Source organism: Eulemur rufifrons, chromosome 28 (assembly GCF_041146395.1).
Source record: "Eulemur rufifrons isolate Redbay chromosome 28, OSU_ERuf_1, whole genome shotgun sequence".
NCBI classification, from domain to species: domain Eukaryota; kingdom Metazoa; phylum Chordata; class Mammalia; order Primates; family Lemuridae; genus Eulemur; species Eulemur rufifrons.
In genome coordinates, this window is record NC_091010.1 from 48,976,989 (window position 1) to 49,002,479 (window position 25,491).

Genomic DNA, 25,491 nt, shown 5'->3' on the forward strand with positions numbered 1-25,491 from the left:
TGATGTGTCTATCGGAACAACTTTATTTCAGTACACTGGGCCCCACCAGGCAACATGGTTTGTGCGAGGCTGTGCGAGGGACAGGCTTGGGCTAAGAGGAGGGAGGTGAGCTGGTTATGCAGTCCGCGGGGCGCCACACTGCTTTCACACACACCTGCTGCTGCGGCCCACATCTGGCAGGGGCCTTTGGTCACAGGATGGCGTAGGAGAGAATACTGCCTGGAATCTGGGACTAGGGTGGATCTTGGTGTCGGTGAGGGTGCCGGTGAAGGTGCCGGGTGAGGGTGCCGGTGAAGACAGGCTGGCCCCAGCTCTGCATGGTCTGGGCTGGAGGGATTTGGACAACTCTGAGGAGCCAGGCCTGGGCCGGTCAGTGTCTGGCCCTCTCCCTCCCTAACCAAATAGGCCCAGAGTCGAGAATGGCACAAGATTAGCCTGGGGGCCGGGGGAGGGGGCGGTCCCACCTCTACAACCTAGTCCTCTGGTCAGCTAGCGTGGCAAAGGCAACTTGGTTAATTGCAGTCTTCTCCAGTCCTAAGGGTACTGGATCTCAAACACCCTTCTTTGCTTGGGGCCTCTGCCAAAGAGTGATTGTACCTCCTGTTTCAGAGAATCCAGCCAGCAACCAGCCTGTTCATTCCAGCAAGTAGAAGAGGGAGAGAGAGGCTGGTGGGAGTGCCTTTGAGTGTAGCCTGCAATCCCAAGTGGTCCTGCGGCCTATGGATAGTGTCAGCTCAGCAGCAGGGAGAGGCAGGGCCCTGGGTGCCAGGCTAAGTGCAGGTCTGTAAACATTAGTGTGAGCAGGGCGGGAGGTGGTGAGCTCCCTCTCTCCAGCCCCTCACTGAACAAACACTTCAATAAGTAAAACTGAAGATGGCATTGCAACAAGGATGGATGAAAAGCAAGTGACAGGACCTGGAGTCAGTAGCCTCCTTAAACTCTCCCAAGACCTAGAAGGGCACTGGCTGGACTTGCACCATTAGCTCTGCAGCCAACCAGAAGTAGCGTGACTCCTGCCCTCCTCCAATGCCCGGTGTGGTCCCCGAGTGAACTTGAGGACCTCCTGTTCTCTCCTGACCCCAGAATCTCTGTAACCGCTCCTAGAGTTTTTCTAGCCTCCCAAACCAAAATGGCAACACAACCAGACAACTCAGCCCCAACCCCAGTTCTTAGCACATGGTCAGTAGGCATCGAGAACAGAGTGACGAGCAAGGGGAGGCAGCAGCTGCCTGGGCCTCTGGGGGTGGGGGTGGGGCCGGCCCAGCCTGGGTGGGCAGCAGCAAGGTCTCCCGGGGGATTGGCTTACCTCCCTCTCCGTCTCCCTGTGGTAGTAAACGTAGGCCCACACAGCCAGCCAAAGGCCCAGCCGGGGAAGCAGCGCGGCCTCTGCCAGCACTCTCCGTCAGGCCAGTTAGTGGTCAACCCCAGGCCTCAGGCCATCGCCACTGTGGGTAGTTCATCGTCCTTTCTGGGCCCAGGGATCCCCGGGCCACTCGCACTCACATATGTGCACATACTCTCATACCCACACACACACTCACACACATAGGCAGTTCCTCGCAAACACTCCGACTCAAGAAAGCGAGTTTTAAAGTGGAGTTAACTTCTGAGAGAGGTGAAGATGATGTCCCAACATTAGAAGGTTTTCCTGTGGATGGATCGGGCACCGTCTTCCTCATATTCCTTCTTGGAGACCCACATCTTCTTAAAGGTGTCCAGGGAGGCAAGGATAGAGCCCCTGGAGTAGAGGGAATCCAAAGGAACAGTGTAAGGGAGAAGTGGAGCCCGCCAGACCCCTGGGGCCAAACCGAATGAGGTTTTCTTTAAAGGGATGGGGCGATGAGGGCTTATCCATGCCTTCGCCTCCCGTTCCCCTCTTACTCCTGGAAGAGTCACTCACCCAATCCACGTGGAATACAGTCTCTCCTGAGGTGCAGATATCTGTGAAGGGGGTGGAAAGAAGAACCTGGGACTCCCATTCCTCCCTTTCCCTTCTAATGGTTCTCTCACTGCCCAAGGCAGAGGATGCGTTTCACACACCAGGCCTAAGCTCTGCACTGCTGGACCCTGTGGCCTCTCGGGAGGGCCCTGTGGCCAGCCTGACACTCATCTGGGGAAGCAGGTTTCCAGCAGCCCTAAGTATCTCCAGCTGCCAGGGAAGCTGGGGCCTCGGGGCAACAGACTCCATGGCAGGAACCACACTCCTTCATCTGGATCCCTCCTCGGGTAGCCAGCTCCCTTTCCCAGTCACTAAGAAGTCAGACTGTGTGACAGGGAAGCCAGCTTCCTGGTCAAGGGGCACAGCAGCAGTAAAAATCAATCTCCTGTCAATTTTTTTTAAGAGACAGGGTCTTGCTATATTGCCCAGGCTGGTCTTGAACTCCTGGTCTCAAGTGATCCTCCCACGTCAACCTCCCAAGGAGCTGTGAATACAGGCGCATGCCACATACCCAGCTAATCTGTCACTTTAAGTTTCCCTGAAAGATCACACCTGGGGCCCTCAACCTAGGGCCCTGCCATATCTGGGTATTAGAACAGCCTACCTTTTTAGTGAAGAGGGAGAATAAGAACGGAACCTCCCCCTGGCTGACCTAGATCTCAGGGTCAGTGTGTAAGCTGGGAACCATCTGGTGCTGCTGTAGAGCCCTGGCTGCCCAAAGGGCTTGGGCAGAGCCAGGGGGAGGTCACACCATGTGGCACTCCAGGCCCACCCAGGCCAGCCCCCACCATGCTCTCACCCTAATCTTCACGTCTTTTGGAGCCAGTTTCTTCACTTCACTCAGTAGCCTGTCACCAAAACCTGAACAAGCAGAAAAGGAGAATCTCAAGTTAATTCTCTGGGTGTTTGGGCCCAGCAGGATCTGGATGCTTCCAGGCGTAGGGCCCCAAGAGCAAAGACAAACCTTTGAACAGGGTGGAGCCTCCCGAGAGGACAATGTTGGAGAAAAGTGTGCGCCGCAGGTCCATGTCAGATTTCTGGATGGCAAACACCAGGACCTCGTGGATGCCCTCGCTCTCCTCACCAATCAAGTCTGGCCTGAACAGCAGTTCTGGGGCCCGGAATCGGGAAGGACCAATCTGCAGGGTGGAGGGCCAGCTTAAGAGGTTGGGGCTGGGACTTAGTTCCCTTTGGGAGTGGGAATGGAAGAGGCCCCTCTGCACATCTCTCACTAACCAGGTGGCTATGAAGGCCAGGTTCAAGACAGATGCTATGTGTCAAGGGCTTCAAGGAACAAAGATAGGGCTCCTGGGAACAAATAGGGCTTTTGGGAAACTAGAGAGGCAAAGCTCTTACATTTAATCCTAGCTCTGACATTTTCCAAGCAAAAGATGTTTGGCATTAATACATGGATTCATTCAGTCATGGAAATTTCTTCCTATCAATGGGAGTTCAAGGTGAGTGGCAACTCACCCTGTACTATGCCTAGGAGTGGTTAAGGATGGCACTAAGCATCCCCCTTCCAATCCCATACCTGACTTGGGAAAATTCCTCTGGAGCCCCCTCCCCTCCACATGGCACCACCTGTGTGGGAGGCAGGATGCTTGTGCTGCTCAGGAGTTCTACTATGCATCGGGCTCCAGCCCTCAGGGCCGTTCTGTTCAGGCCCAGAGCTTCTGTGGGCCTGAGGGGACTTGGGGGAGGGGGGCGAGTCCAGCCACCTACCTCAATGGTGCTGCCGTCAGGCAGGTAGTACTGAGCCTTCTCTGTCTCCAGTGTCTCGTCCTTCTGGGGGTTTATGGATAGGTAGCAGGCTCTCTGCGGGACCAAGCACAACAGTCAGGCAGGCGGGACATCTGGCCCATACCTGGTCACAGTCCTAGGACAGTAACATGCTGCTGTAGAAACCTGTCCATCTGCAGTGATTGCCCTAATGGTCACAGGAGCTGCTGCCCAGAAGCAGGAGCAGGGAGGTCTCTGTTGGCCTTCGCTGGGTGGCACTAAGGATATGAACTCTCACCTGCTCCACCTTCCTGGTCGGCAAGCTTGGAAACTGGGCTCTCTGGATCCAGGGTCTGAGACCACAGCCTAATTTTACCCCAGGCCCAGGCATCTATCTCCTTCTACTACTCAAATGGTTCAATTTACTTAAAAAGAAAAAAGTATTATGATTTCTTCAAGGATGTAAAAGGACCTATGTAATTTGTGCATAGGTCAAATACTGAGCACCTGGGTACAGCTCCCTTTCTCCCCACAAGATGGCAGCACTTCAGGACAGCGAATCTGTCACCTCCCTGCCAGGAGGCCTGGCTGGGGAGAACAGGGCCTGACCTGGGACCCCAGGAAGGAGCTTCACCTTTCTTCACTCGCTGGTCACCGAGGTCCTGGCTGCTCCCCTCCCATTCCCCATCCCATCCCTAGGCCCACCAGGCATCACTCACTTCTTTTATGGCCTTGACAATCTCAAATTCGGAGGATGAGTGGAAATCATAGCCCTCCTTACGCAGGTAGAGGCGAAGGAAGCGAGAGACGTCCCGGCCAGCGATGTCGATGCGCATGATTGAGTGGGGCATGGCAAAGCCCTCGTAAATGGGCACGGCATGGGTGACGCCATCCCCAGAATCCAGCACCACACCTGTGGTCCTGCCTGTGGCATAACTGAAGCAAAGAGGGCAAACCATCACTAAGCCCTCCTCACTCTGGGAAGAAACCCACTTCTTTTTAGAGTTCAATGTCAGCTAAACTAAAGCTTGGGCCTGCCTTTCTCCAGGGGCCTTAGAACGGACTGAGCAGTAAGGAAGCCCGAGTGTGGAAGCAAGCCTTAGACACCTGAATGAAAGCAGCTGAGCTCCTCCGAGCTCCCACCCCAGATGCAGAGCAGGCCTTGCAGTCTGAGATGGCCAGGCCTTCAGCTGCCTCACAGACCCAGCCTCGGGCGCAGCTCAACTCCCTAGATGAGGAAAAAAACTCAAATGCCTACAAGGGTCAGACAGGAAAAGTAAGTGAATAAAGGAAAATAAGAATATTTTTCATTTCCATAAAAAAACGTTTTTTTCCCCCACATGGCCTTCTAGGTCTGTCTTTAGTTTTCTGTCTTTTGGATACAGATATATATTTCTGTGAAGATGAGGGAAAAACCCACAATGTTTGATAAATAGCAACTGACACTCAGCTTTTGTGTTGGGTGGGCAACAGAGAATGGGGCGGAGTGTGGTAAAGAAGCCAGGCCTGCAAACCACATCTAAAATGGCAGCCATTATTTCTGCTGCAGCTGATTTTTGCACTATAGAAATGCAGGCTTAGTATTACCAGATGTTCTCTTTTTTTCAGAGAAGCCAGAAATTTGGATGTTGATATGACATATCCCAATTTTCAAATGCTGGCGGCTTACAATTTTTGTAATAGGGTCAAACAAATCCCACAGTAGGTCAGTCACCACTGTACAATCTCTGTAGTAGACCCAAGCCTAACCCTGGTGGGAGGTAGGGTGGGAATATGACAGAAATGACAGGGCATGGGAACAGGGACTGATCCAGGTGATAACAGTCTTGGTCCAGGCACTTGGATCAAGACCATATCACCAGCCTGGTAGAGCACTGGCATACAGTAAGCGCTGAATACATACGTGAACACATTACAGGGGCCTTCAGGAAGAGGTGTAGCAGCATGTGGCCTTCTCAGCAGACCTAGCTGAAAGTCTTGGCCACCAAACCAACTGAGAGTACTGACACCGGGGTGCAGTCAATACCAGTCACATCTCCTCTTTTGGTTTCAACTAAGAAGGCTTAGTGCTTAGTTTTAGCAAAAGTCTTTCTCCCTTTCCCACCGTCCTTTAACACTTACCTATTGGGGGTGTGTGTATGTGTGTATGTCAATTTGCTCTAAACCACCCCAGAGGAGAGCCTGCCTCAACTGTGCCAAAGAACTGCTTCCCCCCGCAAAGGGCCGAGGCCAGCCAGCTGCTACTACTCACAGGCTAAGTACAGCTTGCATAGAGATGAAAAGAGCTGGCACATTGAAGGTCTCGAAGAAAACTTCAGCAGCTCGTTCCCGGTTTTTCCGTGGGTTTAACGGCGCCTCAGTTAGGAGCACAGGATGCTGGTGAAAGGAGCCCGGCAGGCAATCAGGGCGAGGCCGGATTTCCACCCTCATTAGTACTAGGGGAGAAGCCCCTGTCTTGATGGTTTGAGAGCCCAGGGACCTTTGTCACCCTCCCTCCAAAAAAAAGGCAAGTTGGGCCTGTCACCTAGCCCTGCCCAAGTAGGTTTCTCAATTTTCCAAATTCAGGCCCCCTTTGAAGTCTCATTCTGCCTTTGCCTCCACCGACACATCACTCCCCTCCTTGTTCTCCAAGATTTGTATACAGGCTCCTGTGTCTACTGTATATCTCTGTCAAGAAGATTTTGTTAAACTCTAAATGCTGAATTATTATGATAAAAAGTCGTTTAAAAAATTCTCAAAATAGAAAATTAAATTTCAATATTGAATATGCTTTTAAAAAAACTGAAAACATCCCTCCCCTGGAAATTGACACACATAGCCTGCACTTTCCTTTGCACTTCTGAATTGAGAGCTACTTCCTTTGACGTTAATGAGCATGATAGCCTCTGAATTCCGAAGTCTGTGGATTTGAATCCCACCTCTACTAGTTTATTCACTGGGTAATCTGGGAAATACTACTTGGCTTTCCTGAGCTTGCTTATTTGTAAAGTGAGATAATGCTACCTATATCTCATAGGAATAGCATGAAGATTCAACTCAAATGTCTGAAAAGCACATGGCCTGGGACCTGGCACAGAGTGAGACTCCAGCACCCTTGGTAGTTAATCGTCATCTCTGGGGCAGGGGTTCTGCCCAGTTTTGCATACCCCACAGGGGTGCCCTATACACAGGACCCTCACCTCCTCTGAGAAAGTCTGGAGCTGGTCCTTAGAATAGACATATTGCCAGATGCGTTCCATGTCATTCCAGTCCTTGACGATGCCGTGCTCCATGGGGTAGCGGATTGAGAGCAGCCCTCGGTGCTCCTGGGGAAAGAGAACAGGACTTGAAGTCCAGGACCCTCCTCTGCCAGGACTGAGCTGTGCAAGTGAGTAGCCTCAGCTTCCTGCGTTCCCACTCCACTGTCCTCACCCATGGCTAAGGGTGGGCACCTGTTCTCCAAGTCTCTAGACTGTATGCTGCAAACTGCCCTTGCTTTCCAAACAGCTAGCAAAGCAGAGGGCCTTTGCATCTCCATGGGGCCTCAGGTGCTTCTAGGGCAAGTGACAGGAGGGACTTTCCTCATTACCTGATTCTGGGACACAATCTCCTGCTCCCACCTCTGGGTCTCAGCACTTGAAGCCAAAGTTGGCAACAATGATCCCGTTGTTCTGCCACTACAGGCTGCCTGAGGGCTCTGCCAAAACTGTGCTAATTAACTCATCGCTATAGGGTATGCCAGCCAGGCTCTCCCTCTTGAATCTCTTTTGCCAAAAAAGTAACCAAGCCAGGCAATTTGATCATTGGCAAGGCAGTGACAGAATACGGAAGATAAGGTAATAGCCCTGTTTTCAAGACTGGCTCAGTGTTTCCCAAATTGGGGGTTCCAGATATTTCTTCACCAAGATCAGAGGCTGCTCCTGGGAGAAATAAACCACCTAGGCCTAGGATGAGAGAACCAAAAGGGAAATTTTAAGAGAAAATTTCTCCTTTTGCTCATGGTTATGTCCAACTGCTGGGACATTTCCCATGTGGTGAGTAAGGAAGGTCCTCTGCTGGCTTGAGTCTTTTTCTGTAGGCCTGGGAATTACCTCAGCTTTGGGGCCAATGAAGATGTCACCTTCGAGGGCTCCTGCCATGACACGAACATGCTTGGGTCTGCCCACACTAGAAAGAAGAGCAGGGAGGACCATCATTTTTCATTTCTTGATAGAACACAGGAAGGAGGTATAGATGCACGTACATACTCAAATTCTGCTGTGATTATCTGTGAGGAATGAGGTTACAGTTGATTTTGATTTTCTTCTTTATGCTTTTCTGTATTTTCCACAATTTCTACAATGAACACGTATTATTTATATATTATTTCATATTTTTATTATATTTATATTACTTTATAAATAATTAAAAGAAATTTTAGAGGATTCAGTACTTTTAGTTCTTCTCTTTCCCCAATGTATGTGCAGACCAAGAGAGATAAAGAAATAAGAATTTCTAAATATGAATGGTTAACTCAAAAAATTTTAGTTTCCTCAGGACCTCTACTAAGTAAAACTATGATGCTGTAAGTTGGACAGAGAGCCTCTTCCTCTTCTTCCCCCTTGAAGCCCCTTCCCTAGGCCTCTGTGCCCGTCTGTCTGCATCTGCAATCTCTCTGTCTTAAGAGGAAAACTCTGGAAACTCATTCTCACTAAGCTGGTAGGTATGGTTTAAAGTTAACCCCAGCCTGGGTGACAGGAGAAGTTTAAAAAGAGGGCTCCGTGAAGAGGCAATCATCCAAAGCCTGGAGTCGCCAGTGATAACATTTTTGGCATCAGATGAAGTCAGATTTAAAAAAAGAGGCCTCGTGCCTGTGCCTCTTAAATAATATCACGTAGACAACTATTTTCTTTGCTTACGTCAAACCCAGCTCCTGTCCCTTGCTTGTTGTTGTTCGAGTACCAAGGCTGACCTGAATGAGAATTCTTCTTCCTAAAAGAGGGAGACTAAAACAGCCCTAAAACAGTTTCCTTGGTTTTTCTTGTTGTTGTTGTTGAGACAGAGTCTCACTCTGTCACCCTGGGTGGAGTGCCGTGGTGTCACTGTAGCTCACTGCAACCTCCAACTCCAGGGCTCCAAACGATCCTTCTGCCTCAGCCTCCTGGGTAGCTGGGACTACAGGCATGTGATGCAATGCCTGGCTGGTTGTTTTTTTTTTTTTTTAATTTCTTTTTCTTTTTCGTAGAGACAGGGTCTCACTCTTGCTCAGGCTGATCTCAAACTCCTGACCTCAAACAATCCTCCTGCCTTGGCCTCCGAGAGTGCTAGGTTTACAGGTGTGAGCCACCACGCCCGGCCACAGCCCTAAAACAAAGCTGAGAGCCAAAGTTCTGCCTAAGCTACAGAATGACTTACTAGTTAGGAAAGCAGTATTTGGGGATCTGATCACCAGCAAAGCCAGCTTTAATCACACCGGATCCCTAAGGAGAGAGGAGAGAGAAAGAGAAGTCAGAACAATCACAAAACAAGAGAAGTATTACATGATTTCATTTTTCTTTAAAGAGAGAAAGGGAGACCTTACATTTGTATATAATATATATACATTTGCGTGAGCCTGGAAAAGGTGAATGCACACGGGAGGGAGGGAGGTGGGACGGGGATGGTGATGACGAGGACTCTCACTGTATACTCAACGCATTGATTTTTCTGTAGTTTTTGACTTCTCTACATTGAACATGTTTTACTTTGGGAATTGAAAATAATATTAATAAAAGCAGGAGGATCACTTGAGCCCAGGAGTTTGAGGCTACAGTGAGCTATGATCACACTACTGCACTCCAGCCTGGGTGACAGAGCAAGCCCGTCTCTCTTTTTTTGGGGGGGTGGGGGGACAGAGTCTCCCTCTTTTGCTCTGGCTAGAGTGCCGTAGCAAGCCCCTGTCTCTAAAACAAATAAGTAAATAAATAAAAATATTAATAAAGGGAAGAAAAAGACAGAAAACCTGGGGAGAGAAGAGGAAAACACCTAGAAGCATCAAAGTTGCCAAGTTCAGGAATATAATTAGGGTGGAAAAAGCTCGTGATTCTTTCTGTTACACGACCATGGGATGCTTTTAACCTATTTTCCCAGTTCAGGCTTACACTCTCCCTGCCTCCAGGACCCCCATGACAGATGCCACCATGAGCATCATCATGCTTGAAGCCGACTCTGATGGACGTACACCGTCTTGTTCTTACTTCAGGGGCAGAAGACTACTGTGCTTTGTTTTACTCCTTGACCTACTGAAGGTAAAGAGCAAGGAAGCCCTAAATCCTGCGGCTCCCATACTTGCTATGTTGGGTGAGGTGTCCAGAAAAGAATCCAAGTTCTTCCCACAGCATCTCTGGGACCACCTGGGGCCCAACCAATGTAAACATTGACTCTAGATACAGATACCAACCCTGTCTTGATATTGTTTGCAGATATACCCTGTTCTCTTCCTTCTTAACCCTTCTACCCTAACATGATTTGCAGCTGGACGTGTGAGTGGGGCAAGGCTTTTCTTGCCACTGGTTGACCACTTCTCCTGGGGCAGAGTGTGATATTTCTAGAACCCACACAGCAAGCAGTAAACACATCAGGAGATGCTAAGTAGCCAAGGTTATCTTTGCACCAAAGGCTTCCTAGCAACATCACTGGTTCCCTCCCTGTCTCTCTATTCCTGCTCTTCTACAGGAGGAGAGGAGTGAGACTGGCCATCCTGGTGCTCGCCTCTGGCAAGGCAGTGGTTGGGGGCAGGAAGTGAGAAGTGGTTGAAGGACAGGAAAAGTGGTGTGTAGGGGAGAGAAAGGCAAGCCAGTTCTGTAAGGGAGTAGGAGACAATGTGCAAACTCATTGGTCTGGGTCTGGGCAGTACAGCAAGAGGCCTGGAAAAGGTGTAGATGTCAAGTGAGCTGAAAGCCTGGGAAGGAGGGGGAACCATCCCACTGCAAACCCACGGGCTCTGAGACTGAGGTGTAGACAGGCAAAAAGGGCCCTATATGCGAGAACCCTGGGAACCTGTCAGCTCAAGCTTCCAATGATTGCTCCCTGCCTTCATCTGTGTGTGGTGATACTAATAGATTCATTGGGTCTCCTGGCAGAGGTTGAAAACGAGAAGATGAGACCTGTATTTCACACCCTGGATATTTTTAAGAGATGATTTTCCTGGATGTCTGATTTTTTGTTTACTAGGAAAAGGACTGGCTTTTGGGTAACAAGGCAAATTACAATTTGTCAGATTCATTTTTTTCCTCTCTGTCCTTCCCAACAAAAGTATAACAGGCCCAGTTCAAATAGCACCACTTTCTCCCTGAAGAATAATCTCCAGTTGGAATTAATTATCCTCTTTCTATCATCTCACAGCAAATCACCACTACCTATATTATAAGGTAGCATGCATTTCATTCTGCTTTCTATTAGAATTTATGATTGCCATTTTTGTCTCTTTTCAATCTGAGTTTCTTGTGACCAGAGACTATGTATGGGTGGTATCTGGCATTTGCTAGGTACTCAATAGATGCTGGCTGACTAAAATTAAAATCAAGTGCAAATGACTAAAGTATGGAACCTGAGTGAGCAGCTGGAATGCTGGAGGCCCCAGGCACAGGCGGTGCAGGAAAGGTAAAATCAGCAGCATTGGGAATGATGCACAAGGTGGAACAAGACCCAGCTTGTCCCTGTAGCCCCTGAGCGGGCCTGCCAGGCCAGTACTTGGCGAAGAATCAGTAGGGTTCTGCTCTAGTCATACCACGAGAGCATACAGAAGGGTCATGTCCATTTCTTTAACAGTATTTACAGCTAGGAACTGTGTACCTGGCAGATAAGCTCTTTGTTATTCACTCTGGCAAAGCCAAGTAAACAAATGCCTTGTAGAGGCTTCTTGGAAAAGTAATCTCATGAAATATTTGATTTATGAGGACTCAAGTCTGCTGCCAGCTACCACTGACCATTCTCCTTCTGCTGTAGGCAAATAAACAGCATATCCCTCAACAAGGCTCTCCTGGTACCTGCTGGCTATAGGCCTTGTGGCTTGGGCAAACCTTATCCTAAGCACTTCTGATTATTCTTGACAGGCTGGGAAGAAGACAGGTTGTCTCCCCCATTTTACAGGCAGGAAAAGGACGCTGAGAGATCTGGAGCCACAGATTTGAGGTGGTGGCCCACAAGACATATTTTGCCCAAAGACATATTTTGTTTGGCCCACAAAGAACTTTTTAAAAAACAACTTTATTGAGATAAGATTCATCTGCCATGCAATTTACCCATTTAAAGTGTATAATCCAATGGTTTTAGGTATATTCAGTGTTGTGTAACAATTTCCATAACCTGATCTGAGAACTTTTTCATCACTCAGAAAGAAACCCTGTGCCCATTAGCAGTCACTCCTTATTCCTCCTCCCAACTCTTCCAGCCCTAGGCAACCATTAATTTACTTTCTGTCTCTGTAGACCACAAAGTACTCTTACACTGCCAACAGCTAAAAACTGAAGATTGTATTTGAAATTTAATATTTCTTATTTCTCTTGAAAAATCAAAAGATCTGGCAGCACTGGGCCTCCATTCCTGCATGGGGACAACTCGATGGAAAAGAGTTGGTCCTTAGGTCAATTCAATGTACCTTCCGAATTTGCCACCCCAAAAGGTGGCTTGTAGGCTACCTTCTCCCTCCTCCTTTTAATGTATTTCTATTCCTGTTCGGCCTCTGAAGGCATTCTCAGCAATTAATTAATGATGTTTCCCCTTCCACGTGATAACTAGTTTCATTCTTACCCTCAGGGCGCTTAGCTTGGTGTGAAGCACATGCTCGGTTCACAAAATATATAATTGAACAGTGAAAATATCTTTATAAATCACTTCCTCTTCATCCTTTCTGCCAAGCTAGGGATGGATTCTTATTTTCTTTTTTTTTTTTGAGACAGGGTCTTGCTCTGTCACCCGGGTAGTATACAGTGTGATCATAGCTCTAGGAACTGTGCGTGTGGAGGGAGATGGCTAATAAAATAGAATAAAATAAAAGAATACCATCTTTTCCCACAAGGATTTCACAGTCTAGTGAGGGAGACAAAAAAAAAAAAAAAAAAAGGAAAAAAATCCTCTAAAAAATGAGGTGTCTCTCATCTATATCAATTCTAGAAAAAAATGAGGTATCTCACTGAGCTCTACCTTGCCCTTTTCAAGGAAGAAGCCATACCTCTGGTAATAAGGAAAGCTAACAACAGAAAAAAACACCTACTCTTGGAAAAAGTGAAGAACTTGGAACTGGATCTCAGCCTGAGTATGGGCTCCTCAACACCTACGCTGGGTGGTTTGAATACTGTTATTTAACCTCTCCTGCATAAACTGGGGGCGGTAATTCCTATCTACTCAACAGAGCTGAAGCTTAACGAGAAAGGACACTGTAATATGTCCAACGTCCTAAGAGCTGGACCAACCGAGAGAATCTGACAGTCAGCTTAGGACAGGAGGAATTGGTAGTTTTGTCTCAATGGAGGGACCTAGAAGGGGCACAGAAAGGTATCAACCAATCTCGGTGGTACCAAACCTTTGAATTGGAGACAGAAATGCAGTCGTTTTATAATGGTCCCCTTTCCCCCAAAATAAGAGCAGTATTTAGATTATTTCTATTTGTCACTATTGATGCTTTGCGTGAAGGTGCTGGCAAAAGGAATGACTGATAAAGCACACTGGATTTAGGGCACCTCTACTGTGTGACCTTGGGCTCACTTTACCTCTTCGCGCTTCAGTTTTCTCATCTGTAATATGAGGATCAAACTTCCTTCTTAACTATCCACCCAGTTTTTGTGAGGATCCATCTCGAATGTACGTGAAAACACCCTGGAAGCACTAGAGCGCCTGGCAGATACTATGTTTGGTAACATAGTATTTCCCGCTAACAGCTAGAGGAAAGCACCTCCCTGCTTGCTTTGTCACTCTCCTTTCTCCTCGACCTTTATTAACTTTGTAATTTATAATCACAGAAATAACTGAAATCCTATGGCTGTTTCTGGCACTAGATTCTCGGGCCCCACCCAGACACACAACACCAAATCGCCGCGCCGGCTTGGATGGATGGAAACTTAGCCCCTCTCCACCCCGCGGGCGGGCCCTAGCCTTCAGGCCCCACCACTGCGAGTCCCGGAAGCCAATCCCCACAACCTCCGTGCACCGCCCTGCCCCTTAGAGAGGGGGAAACACTATGGCGACCCGGAAGAATGGCAGGGGCACGAGCCAATCACTGCAGACCGCTGCCCTCATCCGGCAAGGCCCAGAGGCGGGGTCGGCAGCCAAGATGGACAGCCAGGAAAGCCAATAGAGTGATCGGAAACTGGAGGGGAGGGCGGGCGACAGGCTCTCACAGAGCGGTTAGGGCCCCTCGAGCCAAGGGCCCAAGGACCCGCTCGGACTACAGTATTCCCTTTATCCACCCCAAAGTTCTCCATCTCACGGTTGCTGGCAGGCCGCTGTACCTGCTGACTACCGGGAGGAGCGGGGGAGACGGAGGCGGTGGCGGCTGAACCCGCCTGACAGGCCGGGCCAGTGACAAAGAGCCGGCGGCCCAGGCTGAAACCTGGGAAGCGATCCTTTCAAAGAAGAGAGCCCAAGTCCCTTTAGATATAGAAAAGACGCAACTCACGTTGTCGATCACGACAGGCTGGTTGGCGATCACATCGTAGGACTCCATGGCAGGGGAATCTCTCCTTCCGAGGAAGGAACTGCCAGCCGGGTCCGCAGCTAGCGCCACTGACACGCATGCGCAGTCTGGCCGCCGGCTCAGGGCGGCCAGGGAGCGGCCCGACCTCGCCACTGAAGAACTACAATCTCCATAATGCTTTGCACCTGGGTTAGAGGCCCGGCGTGCTGCAGAGCCCCGCCTAATTTGAGACTGGGCGTCGCATTTCTGATGCACAGTAAGCTGGGGTTTGTAGTCTCCATACAGTAAATGGATGGAGACATAGGTTGATGGTTGTGTTGCATGCCTGGATCTGTAGTCCCTTTGAAAGAGTTCGCAATGCATGCTGAAGTATGTAGTCTTCCTGAGTACTTGTCTGTACTGCGGTTTGGACTGGTCAGTAATTCGGTGGATGTTTGGATTTTACAGATCAGTCCTGCCACTCCCGACCCCCTTTCCCTTGCACAGTATACGGTTGCCATGTTTTTATTTGGGCCTATATGATTTTAAAAACATCTCCTAGCACCTCACACTCTAATAGGAAATTTTAACACACACACACACACACAAGCACACGAAGAATATATCCCTAAAACAAAGGAAAACAATTTAAATCGAATAAAACTAGCTTTAAGAAAAAAAGCTGTACATTGTCGTTGCATTTCGCATTTTTTCTTGGATGGGTGTAAACTTTGTAACGGGCTAACATTGGTCTGAAGGTTGGCATTTGGAACTACTGGTATAGGTGATCTTTTGGTCGTTAAAACATCATCTAAGGGTTTCGCGAACTGCTCTAGTATGTTTTTAATTTTCATGAAGAGCCAGAATAGACATTTATGGGTGAGAAAATGGAGGTGAAGAGAGGTAATGTGTCACTGCTTTCAAATGTCCAGTGTATTTTTCTTTGGATTATTTCCTTCTCCGCCCCGCTTCAAGTTGCAGGGGCCCTTTTGTCAATAGCACTAGGAAACATTAGATATATAATCTATTAAAACTAATGCCACACGGATGAATGAGTCACTCCATTGCCAGATTTATGTTTAAATCGTTGTTAGCAGCGTGTTAGCAAAACAGTGACAAACCCTTTGTGGGCGCACCGCTCAGTGCTTTCGTGGGACCCTAGCACCTCAGAAAGATGCCTCAACATCTCTGTTAAACCTGGGTTCCTCCTAACACTAGGGGGAGACCGAGAGCCTTGGGATACTCCCAAACCAGGGAGAGGGAGGCGGGGCCTATGGTCAAGTCACGCCTTCCTTACCTGTGACTGGCACAGATATTAACCAATGGGTGCTGGGATAGGGCAAGCCGGCGCCCCGCCCCCTTGAGCGCCCCGCGGCCCCGAGGCACCCTCTGGCAGATTCAGCGGCGGCGACGGCCTGGGCGGACAGTGCGCCGTGCGCAGGCGCGGAGCTAGACCTCGCTGCAGCCCCCATCGCCTCGGGGAGTCGCACCCACCGAGTCCGCCCGCTGGCCCGTCAGTGCTTTCCTTCTCGTCTGCCCTCCCCGGTTCCTTCAGAGCCCTACGCACCCCGATGGCGGAGCTGCGGCCTAGCGGCGCCCCCGGCCCCACTGCGCCCCCGGCCCCTGGCCCTGCTGCCCCCCCGGCCTTCGCCTCGCTCTTTCCCCCGGGACTGCACGCTATCTACGGAGAGTGCCGCCGTCTTTACCCTGACCAGCCGAACCCGCTCCAGGTTACCGCTATCGTCAAGTACTGGTATGCCCTGGGCCGCGGGGAGACAGACAGGGGCGGGCTGGGAAGGGTTAAAGTACTGGGGGCTAAGTAATTTGTGGGAGGCGGAGGAGGGGAGGAGAAGCCCTTGGAAGGAGGACTTCCTGCTGCGAGGGAAGGAGTTAAAGCTCAAGTTGGGAATGGGGACAAAGGGGTTAACGGAGCCTGTGGGTAGTGAAGGGTTAACCGGGATTAGGAGACTAGAGTGGGGACTAGGGGTGTGTGTAGGAGCAGAAGGGGGAACGGTATGAGAGAGAACTGTAAACGTGGTGAAAGGAGGGGCGCCTGTAGGGGGTCATTAGTGGGCGAGGGCAAGCCAAGGGGGGGCGGCTGAAGTGGGATGGGGGAGGCGAGGCGGGGCCTGGGGAGCATATGAGAGGGCTTTGGAGGAGCGAGGCTGGAGAAGCTCTGAGGGCACAGGACTGCAGGGGGTAGGGGCGGGTCTGGGGGCCCGGGGCTCTCCTGTGGGTTAGGAGGGCACGAGATGAGAGCCTTGTGCTGGTGGAGAGATGAGGAGGAGGTCTCCTTTTGATACCTTACTGATGAGCTCGGACGTCCTATCAGTGCAAAGTTGTTGCTTTTGAAGTTTGATGGAGCAACTCTTGCTGATAAACTTTTTGCTTACTCTGCACAGTTCTTTCTCCGTGCAGAGCTCCGTTCTGGCTCTGCAGCTGCTTTGCTTTAGGACATTAGCTAAGAACAGGGACAGGGAGGTCCGTGATTTGGCTCGGGATTGAAGGAGACCACAGTTTCCTACTTCCAGTGGGAAGTAAATGATGGAGACCTGGGACCTCAGCAGGGAGGAAAGAGTGCAGTGGGACATTAAGAGGAGCTTCCTGGCCACTAGCTGTATTTTCTCTGGGAGGCCGAAGGTAACTCTCAAGTAGCCCAGGGTAAGAATGATCTTTTCCAGGTTCCCATTCCTGTTTGCAACATTTCTTCCTGCAGCCTTTGGGTAAAAGAGGTGTTATGGGGACTCTGAAAAAGAGCCTGTCTTCATGATCTTTCTGGACCGAAAGTTGACTGAGGTATTGGTTGAATCTGTCCACAACCACATTCATGCAGGCGCTGTATTAGATGATCCCCCTGAGTGAGTCCTGAAAGACGGTTTTGCAGCTGCTTGGGGTGTGAGCAAATGATAGATCCAAAGGGGGAAGTGGACATCGTGTCTTTGCTGGTTACCTCTGCCTTTAGGATTGAGTCTTTCTCCTTATGACAACTGCTTACTTCCTCTGGAGACGGCAGTCACTAGGCTGTGCAGGGCTGAGGCCAGCTCTGTGTTAGTGGGAGGATACAAAGAGGAGGACAGCGTGGTGGAGGGGATGGGGACCAGCCACCTGCTCTCTAAGGAGGGCCACGTGGAGCAGCCTCTGTCTGGGCAGCCAGGAGGAGGTGTGGTTCACAGTGCAGTCCTTTCTGGCAGACAAATGGTTCTTTGGTTGAGAGGAGTTTTTGAAGAGCTCTTCTGAGTGAAAAGCAGCTCTTGCTAACTTAATCACCCACTCTAATTGTGCCTCTACATTTAACTATGTGTTGTGCTGAACTTGTTGTCATGTGTCATGAGAAAAGTCAGCCTGGCTCTGCTATGTTGTTTGTTCAGGCTCCATTTGAGTGTGAGGAGAAATCCCTACACAGATTTGGCCAACTGCTTTTTATGTCACCCAAGTGGCTATAAAGGATAGAGTTGTGTGTAAAAGGTATCGAAGCACATGCAAAGGACTAAGACTGGTTTGGGCAATTTTTTTTCCACCCTGCTGCAAGCTTGTTAACTAGACCATATCTTCAGAGATGGGCCAGCATGTAATGATGAATGGAGAGGACTGTATAGCACTTTGTGAAATGAGAAATGCTGCCTAAATGCAGAAAAATGTAAGAGGGAACAGCTCAGTGCCTGGTTCTTAGATTTGGAGGGGTTTACAAAATTAAGATCCTAAAATTCATTTATATCCCTCATGTTTGGGGTCCCCTGAGGCCTATAGCTGGATGACTGAGCTGGGCCGCCTGGGTCTGGTTGTGGCTCAGGATACCATGGGATTCCTTTTGCAATACAAGGGTGGCTCTTTGGCCAGTGGTCCCTGAGCAGCAGAGACGTTCTGGCTGAAAGCTGAGACTTTGATGAGCAAGGATCAAAGCAGAGAGGCAGACCCTGTGCCCTGGGCCTGCTCCAGTCCTGCAACTGCCCTGTGGAGAGAAGTCAAATGTTCCAGGAATTAAGTTGAGGGATACTCTGAGATGTTGGATAACATCTTCTTCTAAGTATAAAATATGATTTTTTTCCACATACTCATCTGCTCTCTGAGTAGAAGAGCAGAACACTCTTTGCTTCGGGACAAGGTTAATTTTGTCTGACTTGTGGTCATTCCCCGCAGTTGGTGTTTTAAGGTAAAGTTTCTCTCCTTGATGCGACACCTCCTGGGAGACTTGTTCAGAAAGAGGGCTGCAGCGGTATATGGCAAGTGGAGCAGGGAATGGTGAATGCAGTTTTGCTGCTTGTTGCTGGATGGACCTAGGCTGCAGGAAGGGCAGGGCTGAGAATTTGTGGCAGGAAACTGGAGCAGAGATGGGGCCTGTAGTCACACCTGTCTGTTCTGGGGGTCCTTCTAGGGATCTCGCCCCTTTTCTTTCCTCCTTTCCCTCACAAACTTTTCTAAACCCAGCTGCTTGTAGAACTAATCACTTGATTTGGCAAAATCAGAGTTAAGACAGATACGGAGGTTTGTCCCTTTTCCTCAGTTGAGATTCTAAGCTATTTGTAGCAGCTTTCTTACAAGTTCTATAAATAACTTAGCATTTCCTAACAGAGAGTAAAGATTTCTACAATGGCAAATAATATCCTGGCAAAAGAGGATGAAACTAGACCTACTGGTTTTAAATAGTGTTTAAATTGCATGTTACTGGCACACTTGCTGGGATCACGTGTAACATGTCTTTTATTTGGTTGATAGCTTTCCATCAGCACACTATGCCTGTTGCAAAGTGCCACCCCATCAGCGTCCCGGGGCAGGCAAAGTTGTTGCAGTCTGTGGAATGGTTGGATGTTTGAGGCAGCTCAAGTGTAATGTTCGTGGTCTAAGTGCAGACTTTCTTCTGCTGATGGTTTCTATTTAGTCTGTTTCTCAAGTCTACCAAATTTCTCTATTCTGAAGAAAAGCAGGACTTTTTTCTTTTTTTAAAAAAAACCACTAGTTACTAAAGGGAACTCATTGAATTAAATCCTCAGAGTGAGATAATAACTAAGTCTGTTCCTCAACTGCTTCTCTGTTGAATTGTGGGGGAAATTTAATGTGGTCTTCAGAGGCCCCAAATCATTTGTGTCCCAGCTCTACCTTTGAGGTGACAGTCTCCTGGGATCATCTTCTTATGCAGACGCTCACAAGGCTCGCTTTTGCTCCTACTGCAGTTCTCTGTGCAGAGCTGAGCTAGCCTAAGTTTGGCCTTTGTCATTTGCAATGATAAAAGACCAGCTTGGTCCATGGGGTGCAGGCTGGGGTCTGCATGGACTGTAGGCTTTGGGTTTGTTTAGAACAAACTGTAATTAACATAGGGCACAATATAGGCTTTCAGGAATTAGCTGTCTAAGAGGCAGGAGTGGAGCGGAGCCTCTGCTTCCCTGAACAATGCCCATTGGGGATGCTCTGAATGTTCTTTCAACAGAGGCCAATTGATTGACTGATGCATCTCTTTCCTTGAAGCTTGCCATGTATACAGGCACCATAGAAGAGAGATAATCCCTGCCAATCCCATTTGGGATTGGTAATTTGAAACAGGAAAAAGCAAAATGGGCAACTAGTCTGTTTTATTTCTAAAAGGGGCCCTGCCTGTTGGGGGTAGCAGAAGGAGCCTCTTGTGCTTGTGGAGTTGGTGTAGCCTTGGCTACCTATCCCTCGGCCTCATCTGAGAAAGGTGTAGCCTCCCTTTAGTAATCTTTCACCCCAGGCTTCTCCAAGATGAGACCTTTAGGTTTGTAAGGCACAGCCCCTTAGCTTGACAATGTTTGGTTTCCAGGCTTATACTGACACCCCTGTGTTTGGTCTTTTACAGGTTGGGCGGCCCAGACCCTTTGGACTACGTTAGCATGTACAGGAATGTGGGGAGCCCTTCTGCCAACATCCCTGAGCACTGGCACTACATCAGCTTTGGCCTGAGTGATCTCTATGGTGACAACAGAGTCCATGAGTGAGTGTGTGCCACCTGTTCTCCTTCTACCTGCCAGTTCCTTAGCCTTGAACCTTATTTCTGAGGTTTTCCTGAGCAGGGGTGATAATGTCATAGTCCTGTAAGCTTGGTACTTCTCAGGTGGAACCTCTGGGTTTCTGCCCTCTGCCTATATCTTTTTGTGCCAAAGTGGTCTATGTTAGCACCTGATTCCTGCTCATCTGGTGTGGGAAAGTGTCCGTGATGAACAAGAGTTCCAAAACCATCAGGTTTTTTCAAGCTCACTCTGGAGTTTGGGCTCAGAGGACGGGTAGCATAGATATGACCCAGAACTTGGGTTGATGCTTCCAAGTCCACTTCCTTTTGTCTCCCCAGCTGATTATGAAAAATTTTAAACATAAAGCAAAGTTGAAAGAATTTTACAGTGAATGCTCATTTACCCACAACCCAGATTTGACTGTTAATGTTTTACTATACTTGCTTTATCACAAATCTATCCATCTCTCTATCCCTTTATCCATCTTACCTACTTCCTTTTCACCTGCATTTATCTGTGTTCAGATTATCCACAGCACATTTTTTATTCTAGCCTACTTCTGTTTGTTGCCCTGTACACTTCTAAATCCTACCTGCCTCCCCCACTTCCCTCTGTTATCATCTAATTTGTATTTAGGGAAAACAAACACATTGTAATACTAAATTAAACATAATCAACTGAGTGTTAAGTCAGCAGCAGCAGCCAGAATAATTATAAAAGCTAATGTTTATTAAGCACTGATTATGAGTCAGGCACTCTTCTAGTCCTTTTATATGTATATGTTACTAACAAATTTAATTTTCACAACAACCCTATAATACTGGTAGGTACTAAAATTTGCCTCATTTTACAGGTGAGGAAACTGAGATACAAAGGGATTCTATAACTTGCTTAATAACACAGCTTAGAAGTGACAGAGCCACGATTTGAACACACCCAGTCTGGCTTCAGAGTCCGTACTCTTAATGACTGCACTCTATTGCCTCTTAAACAATTATATCATATACTCCAATAAGCTACCATCTATAGTTTAAAAAACATTTTTTCCATTTATATTCTTTAAACAGAGGATTTATTTCCTTCAATTTAAATGTAATCTTCCCTCCTCCTCATTTGCACGGTTAATCAAGAGCTTTTTATTTATTTTTTATTTCATTTGTATTATCATAGTCTCTTCTGTTTTTCACTTTTCGTACTTTTTGCCCCTTATACCATCTTTTTTGTATCTTCATGGCGGTTGCTTAGCCTGGGCAGGTTGAAAGAGTAGCAGCAGGGCTCTTCCTGTCCTGCTTCAGCGCAGAGGCTGATTCTGGAGATGGTGATGGTATGATGGTAAGGAAGACTTTAATAGACTTTTTTTCTTTGTTTTAGTTCTTACTGTCTCTCATGTCATTCTGTTAAATGCTTTATAATCTTATGAGGTTCTCTTGTTACCTCCATTTTATAGATGAGGAAACTGATCTTGAGGGGTTAAATGAATTGCTCGAAGTTACTGGGATTGAACTGACTGTCTGAGTCTGAAGTCTGAGCTCTTAACCATTGGTCTATACCACTTCTCAGGTCATAGGCCCAACCTAACTTCCTCTTCTCTCTTGTTAGTCTTCCCTCTTGTCACGTGTTGGGAGCAATGTCTGGTCCTGCATTTACAGCTTTCCAATGCATCCACTGCAGTGTCAGCAGAAGGCTTTGAGAACAGGGAATTACTCTTGCCTGAATGGAGGCCCTGCATTACAATATTAATAATGGAGATAGAATAGCAAACAGATGTGGGAAGTTAAGGGACTATGCTGAACTTTAATTTATATTTTTAATAAGAACCTGCAGAAGGTATTTAGTGCAGCTAGCCTGTACCTTTTTGTTGACAGATTTATTCTAGTTAAAAGAATACCATTTCTTATATGTATTAAAGATACTTCCAGTCTACCTGCTTATCAGGTATAGGCCCAAGGCCCAAAATAACATGAAGAATGTAATTGAGAAAGCCCCATATTTCAGGAGGGACAACCTCTGAATTTGAAACAGGAACTTCCTTACTATTTTCCCTAGTTTAATACTACCTCCTTACATGTGTTTCATTTCTATGTGATAAAGCACTTTGATATTTATATGTCATTTATGATAAGAGTGAGACCTCTATTTGGGCTTTCATCTCACCATTCAAGCCTAGTATTTTCCAGCATTACATCCTGCCACTAGAAGAACATGGAAAGAATGTTCTCAGATATTTACCCAGTTCTTGTCTATGTTGGAGAAATCAAAAGTGCCTTTATAATTGGTCATATGCTGGTGTGACTGATTTCTTCTTGATCTTGGTGAGTTTCTTGAAGAAAGATCAGCTTTTCCAAACATTTCATGTGGTGAAGCCTCTTTAAAATGATTTATTGGCTGGCATGGTGGCTCACGCCTATAATCCCAGCACTTTGGGAGACTGAGGCAGGAGAATCATTTGAGCCCAGGAGTTGGAGGCTGCAGTGAGCTATGATCATGCCACCACACTCCAGCCTAGGTGACAGAGTGAGACTTTGTCTCTAAAAAAAAAAAATAAGAATCCATCCCTAGCTTGACTCTGTCTCTAAAAAATAATAAAACAAAATAAAATAAAATAATAAAAATGGGTTAATGAATTCTCATTTAACTTAGTATTCGAAACCAAGGTCAGAAAGATGAATATTCTGCCATCCAGCTTAAGTGCTAAGAGGTGCTGGGTCAGAATTATGGCAAATGAATCTCTGGCAACAATTCTTCTTTCACTGTCTTTTGTCTTCTCATTCAGTGAGAAAAGGCTGAAGTATTGCTTCATTTTTCAGCATACATTCATCAAGCACCTATTTTGTACCAGACAAAAAAAATCATAATAGATATCTTGGGGATAAAGTGGCAAGACATAATTGCTGTCTCAAGGGGCTCATGTTCTAGAGGGGAGATAAACATAAAGAGATGGTTATAGTATTGAGTAATAAATGCTACAATCTGTGGGTATAGAACATGACCTGGGAGCAAAGTGGACGGAGTGACTTTTAATCAGGCTGCTGGATTGCAAGCTTTTGGGAAGAGGTGAAGTTTGAGAGGAACCTTGTAGGAACAGGCCTGGGAGATGTGATCTGCAGCCTGACACTCTGGGGAACCAGATCCACTTTTAGGACTGAGAGGGACTTTAAAAATCTTCTAGTTCAGTGTTTCTAAAATTTCAAGAGCTACCTTCATAATTTTTGCCACCTGTAGGATTATTTACTTTATGTTCTCTTTAATTATCCTCTCTTTTAAATGTGTGTGTGTGTGTGTGTGTATTTTTTTTTGAGACAGGGTCTCATTCTGTTACCTGGGCTGGAGTGCAGTGGTGTGATCATAGCTCACTGCAGCCTCAAACTCCTGAGCCCAAGTGATCCTCCTGTCTCAGCCTCCCAAGTAGCTGGGACTACAGATATGTGCTGCCACCGCACCCCAGCTAATTTAAAAACAATATTTTTTTAGAGACAGGGTCTTGCTATATTGTCCAGGCTGGTCTCAAACTCTTGAACTCAAGCGATCCTCCTGCCTTGACCTCCCAAGTGTTGGGATTACAGGTGTAAGCCACTATACCCAACCCCCAGAAAAGATTTTTAAAAGTTAAATCGGTACCATATATGGAAACCAATATCACTTGCCATAATTTAAAGGTAATTATAGAAATAAACACAATGAAAACAAAGCAACCTTATTACATTCTAGCTAAATTCTGTGGCTTGTCACAGAAGATTCTAAGCCTGAGGCCAAGTTTTTCTTTGTTCAGGAGATTAGCAAGTATGAGAGAGGTGTTAAATAGACATGCTATTGTAGTGTATATTTCAAAATAGCTACAGGTAAGGATTTTGAATGTTTTCACCACAGGAAATGATAAAAGTTTGAGGTGATAGGTGTGCTAATGCCCTAATTTGATTAGTATACAATATATACATGCATTGCAATAACACACTGTGCCCTGTAAATATGTATAATTAGTATATGTATCAATTAAAAATAAAATAAAATTACAATAAATAAATAATAAAGGAGGAAAAAAAAGACACCACATAGAACCTTCCCCTCCACGTGATCAGAAAAATTGAAAGAGAATTGAAAAGGAAACTTTTTATTTTATAGTATGATTCATTATTATTTATTGTCACAGACAAGTTCCACACTTAGGAAACACTGATCTGGCCCATCTTCCTTAATTGTACAGTTGAAGACAGTATGGTAGCTGCTGAAGGCCATGTAGTAAGTTAATGAGAGTGGCAGCTGGACATAGATTAGTGCTAAGGTCTTTATGTAAAATTATCATTTTATGTTATCCTCAGTATTTCTGTCACATAAGAAATTCTTACTGCATCTTGCTTATAGATACAGAAACTCAGGCTTAAAGAAATTGTCATATAGCTAGTAAATCAGAATACAAGTCTCATGACCCCAAAGCCTGTATTCTTAGCCACTGTGCTGTATTGCCTTTCCATTTTAATCAGTCAACAGCATTTATTAAATGCTATTGTGTACCACTGCCTATTCGGATCTTTCTCCTCACAGCTTGTGGAGGGTAGGGACAGGCAGAGGGAAGGGGTCCTCTGTATTTCTTTTTGTTCCTGGCAGGTATGCTGCAGGGGGGGCAAGAGGGGAGCCCACCCTGGTAACCCTAAAAGAGCTGAAGAGCAAGCTGATTGGATGAGCCCTGGGATGGCCGTTTCTGCCCAAGTTCCTTTCCTGTTCATCTTCACTAAAGGAAACAGGGCAAGAGAACACTTGTTTGGATCAAAAGGTTCTTAAGAGGCTGTTTCTGAAGTTGGAGAGATGGAATAAGTTTCGACTCTGGGCAGCCACAAGGGAAAACAGAGTGCTTTTCTAGGAACACTAAACCTACCCCCAACTGACTTCATCAGGAGAGCCTGTCCTTTTGCTCTTTTCCTGGACTTGGAAGGTGTCGGACAGCTGAGCCTCAGCTGCTGAGTGCTTGTTGGAAGCCTGCAGCTCTGGCCTTTCCCTTTATGGCCAGGCAGCTGTGGACTGGAATGTGGGGATGTGTGGAGCTGCGGAAGAGGTGGCTTCAGCGCCACTCTCTGTGAAGATTTCTGGCTGCCCCTGGTACCACCAGCGCTCTGGCTGGACAAAAACTACAGGGGGTGTAACCAAGGCTTGAGAGGCTGGCTAGTGGGAGAGTGCATTTGTGACCTCAGGCAGACTTCCCTGGTGGGATTCCACTGGGGCAGGTCATCTGCTGTATGTGTCAGGCTGGTTCCAAAGACTTTTGTGTG

The 25,491-nt window shown here is 47.3% G+C and overlaps 2 protein-coding genes across 3 annotated transcripts in view; one reads left to right on the forward strand and one right to left on the reverse strand.

Moving 5' to 3' along the window:
- Positions 1–14,385, reverse strand: ACTR1A (actin related protein 1A). Its single transcript, XM_069461127.1, has 11 exons — positions 14,274–14,385; positions 9,035–9,099; positions 7,732–7,807; positions 6,841–6,966; positions 5,913–6,037; positions 4,381–4,597; positions 3,665–3,757; positions 2,904–3,078; positions 2,739–2,800; positions 1,901–1,941; positions 1–1,738 (listed from the first exon to the last, which is right to left on the reverse strand). Exons 1-11 carry the CDS (start codon positions 14,319–14,321, stop codon positions 1,636–1,638), a joined length of 1,131 nt encoding a protein of 376 aa, XP_069317228.1. The 5' UTR covers positions 14,322–14,385; the 3' UTR covers positions 1–1,635.
- A 1,320-nt stretch (positions 14,386–15,705) lies between these two features.
- Positions 15,706–25,491, forward strand: part of SUFU (SUFU negative regulator of hedgehog signaling) — a 104,915-nt gene continuing 95,129 nt past the window's right edge. For both annotated transcript variants that reach the window (XM_069461095.1, XM_069461096.1), the window contains exons 1-2: positions 15,706–16,023; positions 20,080–20,214. In XM_069461095.1, coding sequence (XP_069317196.1) covers positions 15,842–16,023; positions 20,080–20,214 — 317 coding nt within the window. In that variant the 5' untranslated portion in view covers positions 15,706–15,841. The remainder of the gene's footprint in view (positions 16,024–20,079; positions 20,215–25,491) is intronic.